Source organism: Tachypleus tridentatus, chromosome 1 (assembly GCF_004210375.1).
Source record: "Tachypleus tridentatus isolate NWPU-2018 chromosome 1, ASM421037v1, whole genome shotgun sequence".
NCBI classification, from domain to species: domain Eukaryota; kingdom Metazoa; phylum Arthropoda; class Merostomata; order Xiphosura; family Limulidae; genus Tachypleus; species Tachypleus tridentatus.
In genome coordinates, this window is record NC_134825.1 from 7202971 (window position 1) to 7229006 (window position 26036).

The window sequence follows — 26036 nt, forward strand, 5'->3', positions numbered from 1 at the left end:
AAGGTGTTATTTACTGCTTCTCTCTGATACACTTCCAGCCTTCATCTCTATGCTGGAACCAAGTAATGAAACAATTTTAAGAGAATATTCAGTAAAAATTTTGTTTATTAAAAATATTTCAGGCTGCATGACAGAAAAAAATTCCTAAAACAACCAAATAAAATACTAGATACATGTATATATTTGTTATATGTAATCCACTGTAATATACGTATATATTTGTTATATGTAATCCACTGTAATATATGTATACATTTGTTATATGTAATCCACTGTAATATATGTATATATTTGTTATATGTAATCCACTGTTTGTGAATTGCATTTACTGCTGTTAAATTCACCTATTCACAAACATTGGAGCTCAATGCATTCAAAATAGCTTCTGAAATACTATATATGAAAAACAACAGATAAATCAGCATTCTTTAAAACCCCAGGTAAATCTGATTTGTCATAGTCTGAGTCTTGTGGTTATTTGAATCTTTTTCACGAAAATTCATGACCTGCTGAATATTTCAATGTACAAATTGAACTTTATTAACATTAATACATTAACAGACACACTGCATAATAGTGTCTATGTTTTCATTACTGTTGATTCCACTTCTTCATTTCTTAATGTAAAGACCAAATCCTTCATTTCCATGTTATTATTGTGTTCTTTCTGTAATTAATTCATTTGTGTTCTAAATTAACATGAATGACTGTGTCATACTTATATACATTTTTGTATCATCTGTATGTTTATGTATATTTTCATATGCCAATACATTTATTTTGCTTTGCCAAGTTCTGTAGTAGTTTAAACATATTACTTCTGGTTTCCACATTAATCATTTGGCATTGCTTGGTTTGCCCTTTGAAGCTATGCCGAGTAGTGATGGTATTGTCACCTAGAACCATTAGAATAAAAATAAACATAATTGTTTGCTTTTGTATAATTTAATAAAAAAAAAATGATACTATTATATAGTTCTTTGTTAAAAATTCCTAAACTTTGGAATAGTTTAATGGATGATGTAATGTGTTGTTAATTCAGTACTTCTGGAACATATGAGTGGTTTTAATTAAACATTATCATTTTACTTTTTTTTTAAAGTTCAAAATCCATCAGAAGCAAAGAAAGACCATGTCATGCTTTAGAAAGACTAAGTCTAGATCAGAATAGTTTAACTGATGAAGAAAGAACTTTTTTACAAAGAGTCCGAGATCAAGATGTTGAAAGGGTTCGGAACATGTTGGAGGTAAGCCTTTTTTGTGTGAAAAACTGTGTAAATCAAATATTGGTCAATTTGACTTCAAAACACTTTAAACAGTACCTAGTATGGTGTTTTTGATAAAACTGATGATTGACAGTTTTAAATATCCTGTTAAATAGATGTTTTTGGTTGGATATATCTAGATTACAAATATCCTGCTATGTAAGAAGGTTTGTGTGTTTCTTTATATTAAATATTCAGTTAAGCAGCAGTTATATTAATTTGATATTTTTTTATTTTAGGTGCCAGTTTAACAGCAGTTTATACTTTGGGGTTTGTTAATTTGGAGATCCATTTATATAGTAGTATTTGGTTTGGTGTTTGTAGATTAAAGTTGTCTATTAAATTGCAGTTTTTATTGGTGTTTATATGCTTTTAATATCCACGTAGGTTTCTGTTTTGGTATAATATTTGAGAGAATTCAGTACTTAGTTGAATCATTGTTTTTTGGTTTGGTGTTACAAGTTTTAATATTTGATTTAGTTGCATTTTTTGTATTGGCATTTGTACATCATTAAGTATCTAGTTAAGTAACAATTTTTGATTACGTACTAGTTTAAGTAGCAGTTTTAGTTTGTTTGTAGGGTTCAGTTAAGCATCCGTTTTCAAATGGTGTTTGTAGGTTATAAGTATCTAGTTAAACAGTTGATTTTTGCTTCATACGTGCAAGATTTGTGGTATAGCATTTCTGTGTTTTAAACATCTTGTTAGGCAATAACCTTTGTGTAGTAGTTCTTGATTTTTCAGTTTATTTGTAGGTTGTAACTTGGGGCTGTTTGAGGACAAGCCTAGCAAACAGTCACTTAATCTCTGCACTAAGTAGAGTTTGATGGACCTAGTTTAGGGTAGGACAGGTGTAGTGATCAGTTAGTTGCAAGTGATATGAAAGAGTTAAACTACAAATATGAAGTTTGTTAATTAAGATTGAAACGAATTGCAATAATGTTTCTTTCTGTACTGTTGTGTTATGGAGTTGAATTGTATAATAAATGAACGTAAGCTGTATATAACTGAAGAAGATAACTTATAGATAACTGTGTTTCAGAAAATACAGATGAAAATAATGAAACTTTGTAGAATGGATGGCAACTGTCTTATTGTGTCTCCACAACAGGGAGTTGCCATCCATTCTACAAAGTTTTGTCATAAATACTCTACCTAAACAATCTATCAAAGTTGAAAATAAATTTTACTGAAGATAAAGTACATCATTTACAATCAGTAGAGATGAGTAGAAACAGGATTTTAAAGGAAAGTTCCATTTTCTCAAGATCAGAAATGTCACAGTTACCTTCTAGCTGTAATAACTTATCAGTTAGAAAAATAGACCAGAAGAATCAAAAACATCTTTGCTTTACTTGACAGTTGTAGAACATTCTCACACATGCAAGGTAAAATAGGACACAATAAAACTATGCCATTTCTGCAAGGTAAAGTATGGTACAATATGACTATGTAGTATACACAAGGTAAAGTATAGTGATATACAGCTATTGCCTGTACACAAGGTAGAGTATGACACACTATGACAAATTCCATATACACAAGGTAAAGTGTGACACAGTATGACAAATTCCATACACACAATATTAAATATGACACAATATGACTATTGCTTATATACAAGTTAAAGTATGAAAACATGACTATTCCATATATACAAGGTAAAGTAGGCCACAGTACAACTACCCTTCATACATAAAGTAGGACAACTATTACATACACATATGACACATTACAACATTCTCATAAATATAAGATAAAGTAGGACACAATACAGTTATCCTACAAATACAAGGTAAAGTATGATGTAAGACAATTACATCATGGAACAGTAGATATTTTCAAGGTTTAAAATGTAATACCTGAGATTTAGCTATATTTCATTACTTTAGCCATATTTAAGATGTTCAACTTACATTTTCTCTGTAAGTGGATTTTCTCAGCATCATGGAAAAGTGATAGTTTTGGTTTTTACTATGAAGATTTTATGTATTCATTTAAGATGCTGCTTTTGTTTTTTGCATTTTTAGGTTTAAGTATTTAGTAAATAGCAGTTTCTGGTTTGATGTTTGTAGGCTGCAGTTAAATAGTTTTTGATTTCATGATTCTGTATTGAAAGCATCCATTTAAGTAGCCTTTTTGGTAAAGTGTTTGTAGGTTTTTAATATCTAGTTAAGTAAAAACTTATGGATTGTTTATATGTAGGTTCAGAGTTTTAAGCTAAGTAGAAATGTTTTTTTGTGTATTTGTTTGTAGGTTTTAAGAATTAATTGAAGGTACTAACAGTTCTGGCTTCATGTTTATAAGGTTTCAAGTATTTTTCTAAGTTGCAGAGTTTGATATGTATAGATTGCATATATCAGGTAAAGTTGCTGAGATTGATGTCTACAGGTTTCATATACCTGATTAAGTTATGGAGTTTTGTTTGATATTCTAGTTTCTAAATGTCCAGCTAAGCAGATATTCAGAATTTTTTCTCATAGAATCCTGTCATACATTGCAGTCATTAAATAGGTTTTCTTAAACACACTAATTCCAAATATTAAGTTATCAGAGTCATAGAGCATTGGTAATTAAGGGTTATGTAACTAGATTTGAAATTAGTTTATTTTTAATTGCCACTCATGTTTAACAACTGCAAGTAAACATACTAGATTGCTAGTTCTATAGTTTTTGTATTTTCGTGTTGTAATGTTTTAAAATGAATGAAAAGCAGTACAAAATGAGTGGCATTTGAAGTCATTATCTTTATTTCACTTTAATTTACTGCAATTGTATGTTGTTAACTACACTACCAAATCAAAAAACTCTGATCATTTTACTTCCAAGAGGATAACTCATTTCTTTACCCAGAATAGTTATATATCCCTCTTGTGTCTGTCCATAAAATTTGCATCTCATTAGTCTTGAGTTAACTTCCCATCTAAATTCACATGTTTAACATGAACTGTGCTTGTACATGATGACATCATCAAGATTTCCACCAGTGGAAGGGCAACACAACCTCCATGTATAAAAACTACCATTAAGCACTTGCACTTGAAATCACTTTATTCTTTTTCTCAGAATTACATTGAACAGACATCTTACTTTTTCATGTATGTAGTAAAATTACTGAAATTTACTTTCATCAATAAAATTTGAATTTTTATTCTGTCTTTACTGTAACTTCAAAACCATTATTTACCCTAATGAATTCTCAAGTGACCTCAACTTCTACTTTGTTCTGTGTTGGCAACTGGGTTATGAACACATACCCTTTTGAACTATGACTTCTGAAAGGTCATTAACTGTTGAGAACATATAACCATTGTGCTCTATATAAAGGATTCCTTCATTCTTATTGGGGCTTTCTTTTTGTCTCTTTCGCTATCATCCTTCTCTCTCAGTTTGTGTATGACAAGGAGATTAAGGAATTTTCCAACTATTTTCCACACTGGGTTTACTTCAAGTACCACATCAGCATTATTTGTTCTTTCTTCCTTTGTCTGATATTAGGGTTTATGGTTTTTTCTTTCTTGAACAACTTCATACTCACACACCTTGTTTCCCTTACATTTTTCCCTTATTTATCATGATTTTCAATAATTTGTTTTTACTTTCTGTTTTCAGATTACCTTTTTTTGAAATCTTTTTACTTCTCTGAGATGCAGAACATTGTTTTCTCTTTTTCTCTCTTATTTCCTGTGTCATGTCTTCATCTTTTTCTCAGAACCCTTTTATAATTTCTCTTCTTTGTTTTTTATTACCTTTGCTGAGACACTTCATTGTGCTCCAAAGAGGTTTGTTCCCTTCTTTTTTATTGCTTTAGCTAGTACCATTTTTTTCTGCTCTGTCCCTCCTTACATGATTCCTCATCTTTTTGGACTTTTTGGATCAAGATGCACTTATCACTATTATGTGTCTCCCTTCCTTACATCTTGGTGATTTTTGTTAGGCTCTCTTAATTCACCAAGAAATCCTTGGTGGTGTTCTGGTTTCCCAGAGAAGCCATGATGACTTATTTCTTCATCAATTTTCTTTCACTTCACTGAGTTCTTTTCATTCTCCTTTCACCACATGTCTTCTCTCCCATTCTTGTTTCTTTTTTGTTGGCTTTTCGATAAAATCCTTCAGGCAAACATCAAGATGGGAAAGTATGTTTTCTTTTTCTCTCCATCTCTGTCTAACAGGATCCTGATAAGTGGCTGGCATTGATTCTCTGGCTATGTTTATTTCCCAAGTTATGTGTTTGGGCAGAGGTAATAGAAAGCACCCAAACCATCTGCCCCAGCCCTACTAGTGCCCACTATTGAGATGTTGAGTTGGGGTGTTTTGCATGACCACTAGAGGTTTCTGGCAGGCATTAACCTTACTAAGTAGCATGATTTAGATCATATCCATTCCATGGACTATTACAGAAATAGCTTGCACCAGAGTTGTGCATCTGTCCACTTCTTTGAATAATGCATGTGGGATTTTAAAAAGTGTGTTTTGTGGTCACCCCTTTCATTGTCTCCAGTAAAATACACTTCCTGAAGGCAGACTGTTTAAAATTGGACACTTCCTCCCTTAAATTTTGTTTCCTAATTTATGTTCTTGTAACAGAGTTTAATCCTACTAAATAAAGAATATAGTTTTTTCCTACATTAGGTTCCGAGAGTAGATTATTTTTGTTACTTTCAAGAAGTTCTGTTATTCAATATTTGGGTGATAAAATTAATTCAAAATCATGTGTAGGCTACAAACTGATTGACTGATGTTTTACTTTTTAATTGGTTGGCTATCTAAAAGTGTATGTCTCTTGTTTGAAATATTAAGTTTAGAACTATGTAACTATTCTTAAATACTTTCTGGAAGGACTACTTTTGCATATCTACTGAAATATCATTGTATGTAAAGTAAGAGGTTATTTTGCGGGATGAGATGGTAAGAAGTTTGTGTAACTTTTCTGGTTTCTTTGAAAATAAGAGTAACTTTATTTTGATGTTTTTTAAGAAAACATGCTTAAGAGGTCAACAGTTTCATACTTCATTTTGTTTGAAGTTATTTGTTTAATTGCACATTTAGCTTTTTGTTAAGTTTCATTTGATCCTTAAAAGTTCTTTGTGAACCTTTTGTAGTATTAAGATTGATTCATTAATTTCTGATACCTTTCTTCAGCCACTCCATGAAAGATTCATTAATTATGTGTGGCTTTAATGTGTCCATGCAACCAAAATTGCTAGGTGAAGCTGTCTTACATCAAGATAAACCAATATGGCTGGAATTTAGTTATTTCCACATAGCAGACACATACCAAAACCATGATTAGTCTTTAAACTTTAATCCCATATCTGTTTTATTTTACCTCTTCATATATAGGGTAACCTTACCTTACTTCTGACATACAGGTTCAGGCACATCAACTGCTGCAAACCTCAATTAGTCCACATATTCTTGAACAACCAGTCAGCTATTGCTTGTTTGTATGATGAGCCATAATAGTTATGCCACCCAAGGTTAAGCCAATACATCAGTAAAGGATATTAATGTACTTAAATAGTGGTCCACATGGTCAGATAATCAAAGAGGATAACCATGTAATTGTAACCTCTGGGACTGAACCTCCTATATTTGCAAAACATAAGTTATAACAGTGTTTCACCATTGAAAATGTATACATGAATCCAGCAAGAAAAGCTTATTTTTTCTCTTCACTATGATATGTGCTGCTGATATAGTGAACTACTTTCTCCATTATGGAGAATCAAAAATTTCTCCAGCTTAATAGTTCACTAGCTACATCATAAGTTGACCATCACATTTCTGTGGTCTGTAGCAGTATTACAGCACTCTTTCTTACATTTCTTCTTCCAATGTTAGATGCTACATGTATACATAATACATTCCTGAATCTGTGATGGATTCATTTCATTTTTGTTCCTGGCAAGATGCACCCAAGTGACATCCAATTCCTGTAATTTCTCTTGGGTTTTTTAATGTTATTTATAAAGCTCATCCATATGTCTGTAGTTATTCTATTTTATGTTGGATTTATCATCAATTTCAGAAATTGGCAGTCCATGTGAATTGTGAAATTCAGGAATTAGTGGTGTTGCTTAAGAAATACTACAGTTACAATTTAGAGCTATCATTGTATAACTACACTGGTGATTACCTGCTCTACTCCATATTGCAACTACGGCAATACTGCATCAGTCTCATTATTACTGTATGGCTACAGTTAGAGAATAACAAGGGCAAACCATAGACCATAAGGTCATACCATTCACCTTAAGTAACACAAATGACTGATAGCTTACTATAGGAAGGCTACAATGGGAGAAAGGTTTCATCTACTTCAGTGATATTTACTAATGTTGTTTGTAGAAGGTATAAACTTCACTTCCATGTACTTATTAATATTTACTAATGTTGTTTGTAGTAAGTAGAACCTTCACTTCCATTTATTTATTATTATTTACTAATGTTGTTTTTAGTAAGCAGAAACTTCACTACTATGTACTTATTGATATTTATTAATGTTGTTTGTCGTAAGTAGAAACTCCACTTCCATGTACTTATTGATATTTACTAATGTTGTTTGTCGTAAGTAGAAACTCCACTTCCATGTACTTATTGATATTTACTAATGTTGTTTGTCGTAAGTAGAAACTCCACTTCCATGTACTTATTAATATTTACTAATGTTGTTTGTAGTAAGTAGAACCTTCACTTCCATGTATTTATTATTATTTACTAATGTTGTTTTTAGTAAGTAGGAACTTCACTACCATGTACTTATTAATATTTACTAATGTTGTTTGTAGTAAGTAGAAACTTCACTTCCATGTACTTATTAATATTTACTAATGTTGTTTGTAATAAGTAGAAACTTCACTTCCATGTACTTATTAATATTTACTAATGTTGTTTTTAGTAAGTAGAAACTTCACTTCCATGTACTTATTAATATTTACTAATGTTGTTTTTAGTAAGTAGGAACTTCACTTCCATGACTTATTAATATTTACTAATGTTGTTTGTAGTAAGTAGAAACTTCACTTCCATGTACTTATTAATATTTACTAATGTTGTTTGTAGTAAGTAGAAACTTCACTTCCATGTACTTATTAATATTTACTAATGTTGTTTGTAGTAAGTAGAAACTTCACTTCCATGTACTTATTAATATTTACTAATGTTGTTTGTAATAAGTAGAAACTTCACTTCCATGTACTTATTAATATTTACTAATGTTGTTTGTAGTAGGTAGAAACTTCACTACCATGTACTTATTAATATTTACTAATGTTGTTTGTAGTAAGTAGGAACTTCACTACCATGACTTATTAATATTTACTAATGTTGTTTGTAGTAAGTAGGAACTTCACTTCCATGTACTTATTAATATTTACTAATGTTGTTTGTAATAAGTAGGAACTTCACTTCCATGTACTTGTTAATATTTACTAATGTTGTTTGTAGTAAGTAGGAACTTCACTTCCATGTACTTATTAATATTTACTAATGTTGTTTGTAGTAAATAGAAACTTCACTTCCATGTACTTATTAATATTTACTAATGTTGTTTGTAGTAAGTAGAAACTTCACTTCCATGTACTTAATATTTACTAATGTTGTTTGTAGTAAGTAGAAACTTCACTTCCATGTACTTATTAATATTTACTAATGTTGTTTGTAGTAAGTAGAAACTTCACTTCCATGTACTTATTAATATTTACTAATGTTGTTTGTAGTAAGTAGAACCTTCACTTCCATGTATTTATTATTATTTACTAATGTTGTTTTTAGTAAGTAGGAACTTCACTACCATGTACTTATTAATATTTACTAATGTTGTTTTTAGTAAGTAGGAATTTCACTTCCATGTACTTATTAATATTTACTAATGTTGTTTGTAGTAGGTAGAAACTTCACTTCCATGTATTTATTATTATTTACTAATGTTGTTTTTAGTAAGTAGGAACTTCACTACCATGTACTTATTATTACTTACTAATGTTGTTTGTAGTAAGTAGGGATTTCACTACCATGTACTTATTAATATTTACTAATGTTGTTTGTAGTAAGTAGAAACTTCACTACCATGTACTTATTATTATTTACTAATGTTGTTTGTAGTAAGTAGGAACTTCACTTCCATGTACTTATTATTATTTACTAATGTTGTTTGTAGTAAGTAGGAATTTCACTACCATGTACTTATTATTATTTACTAATGTTGTTTGTAGTTAGTAGGAACTTCACTACCATGTACTTATTATTATTTACTAATGTTGTTTGTAGTTAGTAGGAACTTCACTACCATGTACTTATTATTATTTACTAATGTTGTTTGTAGTAAGTAGGAACTTCACTACCATGTACTTATTATTATTTACTAATGTTGTTTGTAGTAAGTAGGAATTTCACTACCATGTACTTATTATTATTTACTAATGTTGTTTGTAGTTAGTAGGAACTTCACTTCCATGTACTTATAATTATTTACTAATGTTGTTTGTAGTAAGTAGAAACTTCACTTCCATGTACTTATTAATATTTACTAATGTTGTTTTTAGTAAGTAGGAACTTCACTTCCATGTACTTATTAATATTTACTAATGTTGTTTGTAGTAGGTAGAAACTTCACTACCATGTACTTATTAATATTTACTAATGTTGTTTGTAGTAAGTAGGAACTTCACTACCATGATTTATTAATATTTACTAATGTTGTTTGTAGTAAGTAGGAACTTCACTTCCATGTACTTATTAATATTTACTAATGTTGTTTGTAATAAGTAGGAACTTCACTTCCATGTACTTATTAATATTTACTAATGTTGTTTGTAGTAAGTAGGAACTTCACTTCCATGTACTTATTAATATTTACTAATGTTGTTTGTAGTAAATAGAAACTTCACTTCCATGTACTTATTAATATTTACTAATGTTGTTTGTAGTAAGTAGAAACTTCACTTCCATGTACTTATTAATATTTACTAATGTTGTTTGTAGTAAGTAGAAACTTCACTTCCATGTACTTATTAATATTTACTAATGTTGTTTGTAGTAAGTAGGAACTTCACTTCCATGTACTTATTAATATTTACTAATGTTGTTTGTAGTAAGTAGAACCTTCACTTCCATGTATTTATTATTATTTACTAATGTTGTTTTTAGTAAGTAGGAACTTCACTACCATGTACTTATTAATATTTACTAATGTTGTTTTTAGTAAGTAGGAATTTCACTTCCATGTACTTATTAATATTTACTAATGTTGTTTGTAGTAGGTAGAAACTTCACTTCCATGTATTTATTATTATTTACTAATGTTGTTTTTAGTAAGTAGGAGCTTCACTACCATGTACTTATTAATATTTACTAATGTTGTTTGTAGTAGGTAGAAACTTCACTACCATGTACTTATTAATATTTACTAATGTTGTTTGTAGTAAGTTGGAACTTCACTACCATGTACTTATTATTATTTACTAATGTTGTTTGTAGTAAGTAGGAATTTCACTACCATGTACTTATTATTATTTACTAATGTTGTTTGTAGTTAGTAGGAACTTCACTTCCATGTACTTATAATTATTTACTAATGTTGTTTGTAGTAAGTAGAAACTTCACTTCCATGTACTTATTATTATTTACTAATGTTGTTTGTAGTAAGTAGAATTTCACTACCATGTACTTATTATTATTTACTAATGTTGTTTGTAGTTAGTAGGAACTTCACTTCCATGTACTTATAATTATTTACTAATGTTGTTTGTAGTAAGTAGAAACTTCACTTCCATGTACTTATTATTATTTACTAATGTTGTTTGTAGTAAGTAGGAATTTCACTACCATGTACTTATTATTATTTACTAATGTTGTTTGTAGTTAGTAGGAACTTCACTTCCATGTACTTATAATTATTTACTAATGTTGTTTGTAGTAAGTAGAAACTTCACTTCCATGTACTTATTAATATTTACTAATGTTGTTTTTTAGTAAGTAGGAACTTCACTTCCATGTACTTATTAATATTTACTAATGTTGTTTGTAGTAGGTAGAAACTTCACTACCATGTACTTATTAATATTTACTAATGTTGTTTGTAGTAAGTAGGAACTTCACTACCATGACTTATTAATATTTACTAATGTTGTTTGTAGTAAGTAGGAACTTCACTTCCATGTACTTATTAATATTTACTAATGTTGTTTGTAATAAGTAGGAACTTCACTTCCATGTACTTATTAATATTTACTAATGTTGTTTGTAGTAAGTAGGAACTTCACTTCCATGTACTTATTAATATTTACTAATGTTGTTTGTAGTAAATAGAAACTTCACTTCCATGTACTTATTAATATTTACTAATGTTGTTTGTAGTAAGTAGAAACTTCACTTCCATGTACTTATTAATATTTACTAATGTTGTTTGTAGTAAGTAGAAACTTCACTTCCATGTACTTATTAATATTTACTAATGTTGTTTGTAGTAAGTAGGAACTTCACTTCCATGTACTTATTAATATTTACTAATGTTGTTTGTAGTAAGTAGAACCTTCACTTCCATGTATTTATTATTATTTACTAATGTTGTTTGTAGTAAGTAGAAACTTCACTTCCATGTACTTATTAATATTTACTAATGTTGTTTGTAGTAAGTAGAAACTTCACTTCCATGTACTTATTAATATTTACTAATGTTGTTTGTAGTAAGTAGGAACTTCACTTCCATGTACTTATTAATATTTACTAATGTTGTTTGTAGTAAGTAGAACCTTCACTTCCATGTATTTATTATTATTTACTAATGTTGTTTTAGTAAGTAGGAACTTCACTACCATGTACTTATTAATATTTACTAATGTTGTTTTTAGTAAGTAGGAACTTCACTACCATGTACTTATTAATATTTACTAATGTTGTTTTTAGTAAGTAGGAATTTCACTTCCATGTACTTATTAATATTTACTAATGTTGTTTGTAGTAGGTAGAAACTTCACACTCATGTATTTATTATTATTTACTAATGTTGTTTTTTTAGTAAGTAGGAACTTCACTACCATGTGCTTATTAATATTTACTAATGTTGTTTGTAGTAGGTAGAAACTTCACTACCATGTACTTATTAATATTTACTAATGTTGTTTGTAGTAAATAGAAACTTCACTTCCATGTACTTATTAATATTTACTAATGTTGTTTGTAGTAAGTAGAACTTCACTTCCATGTACTTATTAATATTTACTAATGTTGTTTGTAGTAAGTAGAAACTTCACTTCCATGTACTTGTTAATATTTACTAATGTTGTTTGTAGTAAGTAGAACCTTCACTTCCATGTATTTATTATTATTTACTAATGTTGTTTTTAGTAAGTAGGAACTTCACTACCATGTACTTATTAATATTTACTAATGTTGTTTTTAGTAAGTAGGAATTTCACTTCCATGTACTTATTAATATTTACTAATGTTGTTTGTAGTAGGTAGAAACTTCACTTCCATGTATTTATTATTATTTACTAATGTTGTTTTTTAGTAAGTAGGAATTTCACTACCATGTACTTATTATTATTTACTAATGTTGTTTGTAGTTAGTAGGAACTTCACTTCCATGTACTTATAATTATTTACTAATGTTGTTTGTAGTAAGTAGAAACTTCACTTCCATGTACTTATTAATATTTACTAATGTTGTTTTTTAGTAAGTAGGAACTTCACTTCCATGTACTTATTAATATTTACTAATGTTGTTTGTAGTAGGTAGAAACTTCACTACCATGTACTTATTAATATTTACTAATGTTGTTTGTAGTAAGTAGGAACTTCACTACCATGACTTATTAATATTTACTAATGTTGTTTGTAGTAAGTAGGAACTTCACTTCCATGTACTTATTAATATTTACTAATGTTGTTTGTAATAAGTAGGAACTTCACTTCCATGTACTTATTAATATTTACTAATGTTGTTTGTAGTAAAGTAGGAACTTCACTTCCATGTACTTATTAATATTTACTAATGTTGTTTGTAGTAAATAGAAACTTCACTTCCATGTACTTATTAATATTTACTAATGTTGTTTGTAGTAAGTAGAAACTTCACTTCCATGTACTTATTAATATTTACTAATGTTGTTTGTAGTAAGTAGAAACTTCACTTCCATGTACTTATTAATATTTACTAATGTTGTTTGTAGTAAGTAGAAACTTCACTTCCATGTACTTATTAATATTTACTAATGTTGTTTGTAGTAAGTAGGAACTTCACTTCCATGTACTTATTAATATTTACTAATGTTGTTTGTAGTAAGTAGAACCTTCACTTCCATGTATTTATTATTATTTACTAATGTTGTTTTTAGTAAGTAGGAACTTCACTACCATGTACTTATTAATATTTACTAATGTTGTTTTTAGTAAGTAGGAATTTCACTTCCATGTACTTATTAATATTTACTAATGTTGTTTGTAGTAGGTAGAAACTTCACTTCCATGTATTTATTATTATTTACTAATGTTGTTTGTAGTAAGTAGGAACTTCACTTCCATGTACTTATTAATATTTACTAATGTTGTTTGTAGTAAGTAGAACCTTCACTTCCATGTATTTATTATTATTTACTAATGTTGTTTTTAGTAAGTAGGAACTTCACTACCATGTACTTATTAATATTTACTAATGTTGTTTTTAGTAAGTAGGAACTTCACTACCATGTACTTATTAATATTTACTAATGTTGTTTTTAGTAAGTAGGAATTTCACTTCCATGTACTTATTAATATTTACTAATGTTGTTTGTAGTAGGTAGAAACTTCACACTCATGTATTTATTATTATTTACTAATGTTGTTTTTAGTAAGTAGGAACTTCACTACCATGTACTTATTAATATTTACTAATGTTGTTTGTAGTAGGTAGAAACTTCACTACCATGTACTTATTAATATTTACTAATGTTGTTTGTAGTAAATAGAAACTTCACTTCCATGTACTTATTAATATTTACTAATGTTGTTTGTAGTAAGTAGAAACTTCACTTCCATGTACTTATTAATATTTACTAATGTTGTTTGTAGTAAGTAGAAACTTCACTTCCATGTACTTGTTAATATTTACTAATGTTGTTTGTAGTAAGTAGAACCTTCACTTCCATGTATTTATTATTATTTACTAATGTTGTTTTTAGTAAGTAGGAACTTCACTACCATGTACTTATTAATATTTACTAATGTTGTTTTTAGTAAGTAGGAATTTCACTTCCATGTACTTATTAATATTTACTAATGTTGTTTGTAGTAGGTAGAAACTTCACTTCCATGTATTTATTATTATTTACTAATGTTGTTTTTAGTAAGTAGGAATTTCACTACCATGTACTTATTATTATTTACTAATGTTGTTTGTAGTTAGTAGGAACTTCACTTCCATGTACTTATAATTATTTACTAATGTTGTTTGTAGTAAGTAGAAACTTCACTTCCATGTACTTATTAATATTTACTAATGTTGTTTTTAGTAAGTAGGAACTTCACTTCCATGTACTTATTAATATTTACTAATGTTGTTTGTAGTAGGTAGAAACTTCACTACCATGTACTTATTAATATTTACTAATGTTGTTTGTAGTAAGTAGGAACTTCACTACCATGACTTATTAATATTTACTAATGTTGTTTGTAGTAAGTAGGAACTTCACTTCCATGTACTTATTAATATTTACTAATGTTGTTTGTAATAAGTAGGAACTTCACTTCCATGTACTTATTAATATTTACTAATGTTGTTTGTAGTAAGTAGGAACTTCACTTCCATGTACTTATTAATATTTACTAATGTTGTTTGTAGTAAATAGAAACTTCACTTCCATGTACTTATTAATATTTACTAATGTTGTTTGTAGTAAGTAGAAACTTCACTTCCATGTACTTATTAATATTTACTAATGTTGTTTGTAGTAAGTAGAAACTTCACTTCCATGTACTTATTAATATTTACTAATGTTGTTTGTAGTAAGTAGAAACTTCACTTCCATGTACTTATTAATATTTACTAATGTTGTTTGTAGTAAGTAGGAACTTCACTTCCATGTACTTATTAATATTTACTAATGTTGTTTGTAGTAAGTAGAACCTTCACTTCCATGTATTTATTATTATTTACTAATGTTGTTTTTAGTAAGTAGGAACTTCACTACCATGTACTTATTAATATTTACTAATGTTGTTTTTAGTAAGTAGGAATTTCACTTCCATGTATTTATTAATATTTACTAATGTTGTTTGTAGTAGGTAGAAACTTCACTTCCATGTATTTATTATTATTTACTAATGTTGTTTTTAGTAAGTAGGAACTTCACTACCATGTACTTATTATTATTTACTAATGTTGTTTGTAGTAGGTAGAAACTTCACTACCATGTACTTATTGATATTTACTAATGTTGTTTGTAGTAAGTAGGAACTTCACTACCATGTACTTATTATTATTTACTAATGTTGTTTGTAGTAAGTAGGAATTTCACTACCATGTACTTATTATTATTTACTAATGTTGTTTGTAGTTAGTAGGAACTTCACTTCCATGTACTTATAATTATTTACTAATGTTGTTTGTAGTAAGTAGAAACTTCACTTCCATGTACTTATTAATATTTACTAATGTTGTTTTTAGTAAGTAGGAACTTCACTTCCATGTACTTATTAATATTTACTAATGTTGTTTGTAGTAGGTAGAAACTTCACTACCATGTACTTATTAATATTTACTAATGTTGTTTGTAGTAAGTAGGAACTTCACTACCATGACTTATTAATATTTACTAATGTTGTTTGTAGTAAGTAGGAACTTCACTTCCATGTACTTATTAATATTTACTAATGTTGTTTGTAATAAGTAGGAACTTCACTTCCATGTACTTATTAATATTTACTAATGTTGTTTGTAGTAAGTAGGAACTTCACTTCCATGTACTTATTAATATTTACTAATGTTGTTTGTAGTAAATAGAAACTTCACTTCCATGTACTTATTAATATTTACTAATGTTGTTTGTAGTAAGTAGAAACTTCACTTCCATGTACTTAATATTTACTAATGTTGTTTGTAGTAAGTAGAAACTTCACTTCCATGTACTTATTAATATTTACTAATGTTGTTTGTAGTAAGTAGGAACTTCACTTCCATGTACTTATTAATATTTACTAATGTTGTTTGTAGTAAGTAGAGCCTTCACTTCCATGTATTTATTATTATTTACTAATGTTGTTTGTAGTAAGTAGAAACTTCACTTCCATGTACTTATTAATATTTACTAATGTTGTTTGTAGTAAGTAGAAACTTCACTTCCATGTACTTATTAATATTTACTAATGTTGTTTGTAGTAAGTAGGAACTTCACTTCCATGTACTTATTAATATTTACTAATGTTGTTTGTAGTAGGTAGGAACTTCACTTCCATGTACTTATTAATATTTACTAATGTTGTTTGTAGTAAGTAGAAACTTCACTTCCATGTACTTATTAATATTTACTAATGTTGTTTGTAGTAAATAGAAACTTCACTTCCATGTACTTATTAATATTTACTAATGTTGTTTGTAGTAGGTAGAAACTTCACTACCATGTACTTATTAATATTTACTAATGTTGTTTGTAGTAGGTAGGAACTTCACTTCCATGTACTTATTAATATTTACTAATGTTGTTTGTAGTAAATAGAAACTTCACTTCCATGTACTTATTAATATTTACTAATGTTGTTTGTAGTAAGTAGAAACTTCACTTCCATGTACTTAATATTTACTAATGTTGTTTGTAGTAAGTAGAAACTTCACTTCCATGTACTTATTAATATTTACTAATGTTGTTTGTAGTAAGTAGGAACTTCACTTCCATGTACTTATTAATATTTACTAATGTTGTTTGTAGTAAGTAGAACCTTCACTTCCATGTATTTATTATTATTTACTAATGTTGTTTGTAGTAAGTAGAAACTTCACTTCCATGTACTTATTAATATTTACTAATGTTGTTTGTAGTAAGTAGAAACTTCACTTCCATGTACTTATTAATATTTACTAATGTTGTTTGTAGTAAGTAGGAACTTCACTTCCATGTACTTATTAATATTTACTAATGTTGTTTTTAGTAAGTAGGAATTTCACTTCCATGTACTTATTAATATTTACTAATGTTGTTTGTAGTAGGTAGAAACTTCACACTCATGTATTTATTATTATTTACTAATGTTGTTTTTAGTAAGTAGGAACTTCACTACCATGTACTTATTAATATTTACTAATGTTGTTTGTAGTAGGTAGAAACTTCACTACCATGTACTTATTAATATTTACTAATGTTGTTTGTAGTAGGTAGGAACTTCACTTCCATGTACTTATTAATATTTACTAATGTTGTTTGTAGTAAGTAGAAACTTCACTTCCATGTACTTATTAATATTTACTAATGTTGTTTGTAGTAAATAGAAACTTCACTTCCATGTACTTATTAATATTTACTAATGTTGTTTGTAGTAAGTGGAAACTTCACTTCCATGTACTTATTAATATTTACTAATGTTGTTTGTAGTTGGTAGGAATTTCACTACCATGTACTTATTATTATTTACTAATGTTGTTTGTAGTTAGTAGGAACTTCACTACCATGTACTTATTATTATTTACTAATGTTGTTTGTAGTTAGTAGGAACTTCACTACCATGTACTTATTATTATTTACTAATGTTGTTTGTAGTTAGTAGGAACTTCACTACCATGTACTTATTATTATTTACTAATGTTGTTTGTAGTAAGTAGGGATTTCACTACCATGTACTTATTAATATTTACTAATGTTGTTTGTAGTAAGTAGAAACTTCACTACCATGTACTTATTATTATTTACTAATGTTGTTTGTAGTAAGTAGGAACTTCACTTCCATGTATTTATTATTATTTACTAATGTTGTTTGTAGTAAGTAGGAACTTCACTTCCATGTACTTATTATTATTTACTAATGTTGTTTGTAGTTAGTAGGAACTTCACTACCATGTACTTATTATTATTTACTAATGTTGTTTGTAGTTAGTAGGAACTTCACTACCATGTACTTATTATTATTTACTAATGTTGTTTGTAGTAAGTAGGAACTTCACTACCATGTACTTATTATTATTTACTAATGTTGTTTGTAGTAAGTAGGAATTTCACTACCATGTACTTATTATTATTTACTAATGTTGTTTTTTAGTTAGTAGGAACTTCACTTCCATGTACTTATAATTATTTACTAATGTTGTTTGTAGTAAGTAGAAACTTCACTTCCATGTACTTATTAATATTTACTAATGTTGTTTGTAGTATGTTGGAACTTCACTTCCATGTACTTATTAATATTTACTAATGTTGTTTGTAGTAAGTAGGAACTTCAGTTCCATGTACTTATTAATATTTACTTATGTTGTTTGTAGTAAGTTGGAACTTCACTTCCATGTACTTATTGATATTTACTAATGTTGTATTTAGTAAGTAGGAACTTCACTTCCATGTACTTATTGATATTTACTAATGTTGTTTTTAGTAAGTAGGAACTTCACTTCCATGTACTCATTAATATTTACTAATGTTGTTTGTAGTAGGTAGGAACTTCACTTCCATGTACTTATTAATATTTACTAATGTTGTTTGTAGTAAGTAGAAACTCCACTTTCATGTACTTATTAATATTTACTAATGTTGTTTGTAGTAAGTTGGAACTTCACTTCCATGTACTTATTGATATTTACTAATGTTGTATTTAGTAAGTAGGAACTTCACTTCCATGTACTTATTGATATTTACTAATGTTGTTTTTAGTAAGTAGGAACTTCACTTCCATGTACTCATTAATATTTGCTAATGTTGTTTGTAGTAGGTAGGAACTTCACTTCCATGTACTTATTGATATTTACTAATGTTGTTTTTAGTAAGTAGGAACTTCACTTCCATGTACTCATTAATATTTACTAATGTTGTTTGTAGTAGGTAGGAACTTCACTTCCATGTACTTATTAATATTTACTAATGTTGTTTGTAGTAAGTAGAAACTCCACTTCCATGTACTTATTAATATTTACTAATGTTGTTTGTAGTAAGTAGAAACTTCAGTTTCATGTACTTATTAGTATTTACCAATATTATTTGTAGTAAGTAGAAACTTCACTACCATGTACTTATATGGAAGTACATTAATATTTACTAATGTAGTCACCTTCTGTTGATGCTGAGGTTCATGACCCACTTCAAAAACAAGAGAATAGGTTTCTCTTGACACAACTCTTCTATTTTATTAGTAAGCCAATAAAGATGTAGCTTTCTCTAATTGGAAGTTATTATTACTTACTAGCATGTTCTACACACCCATCACTCAAGTTTTAGCCAGCTGGGCTACTGACTATCTTTTGGATACAAGCTAAGAATTGCTTCACTACAGGTTGATGGTGAAACCTAACATAGGCCATGTTAGTTTAGTTGAGCCACAGCTTGGTTAATAGTTTGATTTCTTTTCCAGAACTGAACATTCCACTTGCTTTGCTTGGGAATATAATACAGACAGTTTAATCTAAAATACCCGTGTCAGTCCATGTTCAGATTATGCACTTCATTCCTCCTGTTCACAACACCATTTTGGGATATGTTTTTGCTACTATTGGTATAGTTGCAACTAGAATTTTCATCAATTCTATGTGTGTTGCATACACATCTGGTATGAAGAGCTCTTACAGTTATAAAAAGGCCCAATTGATAGGACATGTATCATACAAAATATGCAGTAGAAAATATATCATTCTTACTAGGAAGCCATATAAGAGTACTAAAGAAAGATTTAAAACATTTATTATCAGATGTATCATGATGATCTAATTCCTCAAACTGATCTGTTTGTCACATCCTAGCCCCCATCCTAGCCATTCAACAACTTAGAATGTCCCCAGAGTGTTTCTTGGCCATTTTAATAATGAAAAGATTACCACATTCTTTCAAATCAATATTTCAAAAAGGTAGGTTGTGTCTTAAGTGTGCTCAAAGTTTTGTATTTTTTAAACCTAAATACATCTTACATAATAAGCTTAATAAATGGTAATGGAATTCTACAGTATTAGTATAGTTATTTATGATTTTTGAGTTATTCCATTGTATATATATATAAAACCTATAAAAATTGTTTCGTTTGATATTCTCCACGTGCACAATTTAAAAAGGCTTAGAAACCTACGTCCAGCAGCAAACAGGTCATAGCTAGAAGAGTAATTGTGTGCTTTAATTCATTGTTCTATATTTTAAGAAAAATAAGTTTAATAATTTATTTGTAGATAGTAATAACTTGTATACTTATAAAATGTGTAATAACTGAAACTTGAATTTGTATTACAAAATATTAGTCCACTAAAACACAGCCAAGACAAAGAAGACTAAAGGACTATACAATATCTGGGATTTAGCACATGAAACAAAATGAAAACTCGACATATTATGAAACCAAATAAACACAGTCACACAACTGTGCTCATTCGATAAAATTAATGATGAAATCAACAACATAAAGCAACAGTTCATCAACATCAACAAATTGTCTTCAAGAACCGTTGAAACGATTATTTGCATAACCTAGACCAACAACAAACAAACAATAAAACCTTACATTGCAGCATGCCATATATTCCTGACATTGTAAAAAATAACCAACATTTAGAAAAGACTTATAACAAAACACAATATTCCAGTAAACAGCAAATTTATTCAAAAACCAGCTACAAAACTAAAGTCCATACTATGTAAAACTACACTGAGAAATATAATACCAATATTATTTATAAGATCCAATGCAACAACTGCCACGACTTCTATATTGGAGAAACAAGCAGAAAAATGGAAACAGGATTCAAATAACATAAAAAAAGACACCTTCACACATTTTTGAACACTGCAAATCAAATAAACACAACATAACCATAGAAAACACACAGATACTAAGTAGGGAAACAAATATAAACAAACAGAAAATGAAAGCCCTACTTATACAACAACTAAAACCAAAATGAAACCAATATAAAGGAACACTCGTACCTAGCATCCACCTGCAACACCACCTACAATCCCATACACATTTACACTTTTGCCATAAGATGTGCCTGGGATCAGTTGCAAAGTTTCTCTTTCTTAACCTGAAGATGACCTGAGAACGTTGTTCTCTACTTTATTTTAATAAGTTTTAATACCCATACCAGCAGTCTTGAGATACATAACTTATTTCCTAATTTTTATGATGGTTATGAGGTTGATCAAGTGACACACTTCACATAGCTAAAGTATAGAAAATAACATAAAGACTTACTGAAAACAAATGTTTGAAATGTATTTAGGAGATTTCACAGATTATGCAAATAATATTTGAGATTTTTGTAACAAAGAATATTTTTTTAATCATAACATAAAATCGCTTTGCAGTCGGACTAGTAACGGAACAGCTGAATGTACACAAACAAATATTTAGTAAAGATATTTAAGTAAAAAAATCTGACTTTTAAGTACAAAAAATTTGTAATCTTTAATAAAATACACATGTTGTATCAAAAGTTATAGTGCAAATACTTAATGTGTGCCAAACTGAAGATGAATTGTGTATATTATAATGGGCCTGTTGCAAAAGGGTTAATGAATATAAGTGTAATAAATGTTGGATGGATGTTTTGTTATTTTGTTGTACATCAGTGGAGAGAACATAAATTAATGCCTTTTATTAAATTTTGTTTTTAGACGGATCAGAATCTCTCAATCAACTGTTGTAATTTTAGAGGTGAGCGTGCTTTGGAAATTGCTGTTGGAGTACATGATGAAGAGTTGGTAGCTGAACTTTTAAAGTTATCAAAATGTCGATCTAAACCAATTGATTATGATCATTATTATGCAAGCATCTTACGTGCAGTTCTGGAGCAAGAAGAACCTATTTTAAAAATATTGTTAGAAAGGTAAGTTTTCTCTAATTAATAACAGCCTTTTCTGTGATTATAACTGTATGCTTATAATGATACAGTGTCTATTGTGCTGAGAAATTATTGCAGTAAACATCCCAAAAGTGTTTATGGAAGAAGTGTTTCAAATGTTTTTTAAGAACATAATAAACTGTAATATTATTTAATATTTCAAGGTAGCAAAAGTTGTTGTTAACTAGGTTGGCTTCTCACGAGACCAGTTTGGATCAGTAACCTTCTGCTCCATTTTTTTAGTTCTGGAGCTCCTCCAGATATATCAGATGATTTCCTTTGCTCTTGAGAAGAGGACAAAGTTGGGGCCCTCTTACTCAGTTCTCTTGATGTTTTTCATCAGTGATGATGGAAGTAAAATGAGCCTCCATAACACTCATTCAGATTTAATACTAAGTTATCTAGTTGGAATGAGAATGGCCCTTCTGTTTGATCAATATTGGTTCAATGTATTGTTCATGGAAGGAAGTCCACTATCTCTTTATAGTTCTGAGCCCTGAGTTCTTGGTTGAGCACAGTGTTCCACATTCTATCCATAATTCCAGGGAGAAGTGGAATGCTCCTTGCCCACTCAGTTGGAGAGTGAAAATGAATGTTCATAGTTACAGATGAATTCTGTTACTTTGGTTGGGTAAGGCATACACACATCTGCCATTTTGAACCTGGAGTGTTGCCTTTCATACCGCTACAAGTGGCGGAGAAAATTTGTTTGTTTTGGTGTTGTCATTATGGTTCTGGAATGCATCACTCTATGACTACAGGTTGGGATCCAATCAAAAGAAGATCTATGTATAACTTTGCAGTCGAATTGCCTTAGCCACCAATGTTGGATATAGATACCAAGATATCCTCATTTTGAACCTTAAGTTGTGGAACCTTGACTATCTGGATGGTGCTAGCCTATACTGATGATTACTCACATACTATTCCACTCTTGTCACAGGTTCTGCATAAAGAGCGTATCTGTTTGGATGTAATGTGGTCTCCCCACTAAGGTATCATTCTTATCTTGGTATGTTTTTGATATATGCAGATGTTTTCTGTATGGATAATGTTTGCACAGGCCCCTCAACCTTCTCAGTATGTAATTCTAACTATAAGTGGCAGCAGATGGTAAGAATATTGTGGAAGTCAACGTTTTCTATAATTAAAAATGTATTTTCAATAATACTAACCTTTGCTGACACTCACCCTTCCTAACAGCCAGTTGTAGATTGTAATGGTATTAGTATCAAAAGAGATAAAGTTATCTGAATGAGGTGCTTATATATAGTACCAGGAGAGAGTGCTAATATAGGTGGAGAGTATATTGCCAAGGGCAGTTAAGTGGTGTATGAAACATTGGAGCAAGCAAGAAAAAAAAATCAGATTAATGTTTAAATGGGGTAAGTTGAAATCCTGAAAGTCAAGAAATATCTGTGTCAGTGGAGGTAAATATTCTTGAATTTTTTTCAATTTAGGAAAATCCTAATGTTTTGTATGCTACAGAAATTTTGATAAACCATATCACTTATATTTGTTTTACAAGCATGATTTAAATTAATTATATGTCATGCTGCTTTAATAAGTTTCCTGAGCCTCTTTTCTTAGAACAATAAGCACCAAACTAAAATAATTTGTAGTTATTTCTTTATGTTAGATTAAGTCTACTCGTATAATACATTTCATTCCTTTTCATAGTTTTCTTAAGTCAAAGTTTTCTAAAATCAAATAATATCTTTTTGTATATTATTTAATTATGTATGTATATATGTTTGTGTTGTGTATATGATTGTTTGTAGTTAATTATGCATACAATGGATGTATAAGTTTTCCTTGTAAACCTAATTTATTTTAAAACTAAAATGCCATTTCTGTACTGTATATATCAGTTTATTTTGGTTTAAGAATGTACTCACAATAAATGTTTTCTCTTTTTTGTCATGTTCCTGAAAGTTATTTTTGTAAAATTAAAGTATGAATTTTTATATCGTGTTTATCACTTTTCTGTCAATTTATTACATATTTCCAATTATGTTACATGCTCCAACTTTTATCACTCATAAGTTCTCCATATGGAGAAAGCCATTACTTAGTTTTTTATAAAGTTCTCATTTAGATTTTATGAAACTACAAAGAAACATAGAAAATTAAACACATAAACATTGAGAAACACTGCAAAACAAATTGTGTGCAATTATATCCATCATATTTAAGACTTACTACCTCATGTCTTGTAAGCAGAAGACAATAAAAGTATTGTAGACAGTATTAGTTTAACACAATAGGATATAGTTTGAATTAAGAAACATTTTACATCAAGGAATCTATATATTAAACTACTTCAACCAAGTTTGAATGTGATTAGTATATATTTTCTGATATAGTATTACCTCCTCTCACACAAAGCTATTCTGATCTTGTTTCTTCCCTCTAAGCATTGTTGTCCTCCACTAGCACAGCAGTAAGTCTATGGATTTGCGATGCTAAAATCAAGGGTTCAATTCCCCTCAGTGGGCTTAGAAGATAGCCCAATGTGGCTTTGCTATAAGAAAACAAACAAACAAACTAAGCATTGTTAAAAAATATTCAGCATTGAACTTAATAAAAAGGAAATAATTGTAGAGAGATAAGTTTTCAAAAATTTTATCTCAAAATATTACCCAGTTTTATTTGATCATAAGTCTTAGCTAAAAGGAAGTATTGTTTCTTTACATTAATTAAAATTGTTTTACTTTTTTATATTCTAGCTCTGCAGATTTTAAGAGCCAGGAAACAGATAATTCACCACCAGATGTAGCCAGTAGCAACTTGACTCCTCTCATGGCTGCTGCCATTAATGGTAATATCAGAATAACAAGGTTGCTCATGGAGAATGGTCACAAGATAGATGACCCAAGTATGTCATTATTTAAAGGTTTTGTATCACGTTTATTAGTTTTTATTATTATTATTATTTTTAGTTCATAATTTAAAGGTAATGACTTACGTTTTAAGTCTTAACAGTGAAATATACTGATTCAAGTTCAAACTTGGTTGAAGTTGTAAACAGAGGAATAAGAAAGTATGATGAGAGAAAGTGTTATCACTAATGTTATCGTTTATAAAGTGCCATATTGTATACTTACTATTTCTAAAAATAAAATATAATAACATATTACCAGCAGACTTACATGAGAATCATTATAAAAAGAAAGGTAAGAATTGAGAAAAAAGGACAAAATCCATGTGGTAGTGTTTGCTCTTTCCCATCTTCCCTTTCAATCTGTGTTTCAATCTCTTATCAATACTCATTTACATCTCCTTCTTGCTTGTGGATATTGTCAGCCAGATATTTATGTCATTTATATTACCTGCATTGTCTACCATTTCTTGTACATCATCCTGTATCACAACCATTCCTTCCTCCCTAAAACCTTTGCTGCCCATGAAAGTGGTTTAGCTTTAACACCCATTTCCTTACCTTTCATCTCCTACCTGTACTCCCATTCAGATCCTGATTAACTTCTTTGTGTGATTCACTACTTACAGTATTATGTTCACTTTCAGGACTCACGTTCCTGACTTTACATTCCCTGGAACACTTCTGTTTCCAATGATTTATCTCCTGTGATGCTATCGTTTAGGTTTGTCAATTTGTTAGGATGGCATATTCTGACTTATCCATGAAAAGTTACCACTTCCACAATGCTATTTCTCATCAAATTTGTTCTGTGACCATGATTTGGACTACTCATCTTTGCTGTCCATTGGAGGAGATCAGTCAGACTACTACCAATATCTTCATTACT

At 29.2% G+C, this 26036-nt stretch overlaps 1 protein-coding gene across 8 annotated transcripts in view; it reads left to right on the plus strand.

Annotated features, from left to right (window-relative positions):
- LOC143236655 (short transient receptor potential channel 6-like) overlaps window positions 1-26036 on the plus strand; it is an 88651-nt gene that overhangs the window by 19400 nt on the left and 43215 nt on the right. For 6 of the 8 annotated variants that reach the window (XM_076475076.1, XM_076475198.1, XM_076475607.1 and 3 more), the window contains exons 2-4: window positions 1103-1247; window positions 22040-22251; window positions 24996-25162. In XM_076475076.1, the coding sequence (XP_076331191.1) occupies window positions 1103-1247; window positions 22040-22251; window positions 24996-25162 (524 nt within the window). The remainder of the gene's footprint in view (window positions 1-1102; window positions 1248-22039; window positions 22252-24995; window positions 25163-26036) is intronic. The other 2 variants (XM_076475125.1, XM_076475373.1) reach the window with 1 other exon arrangement.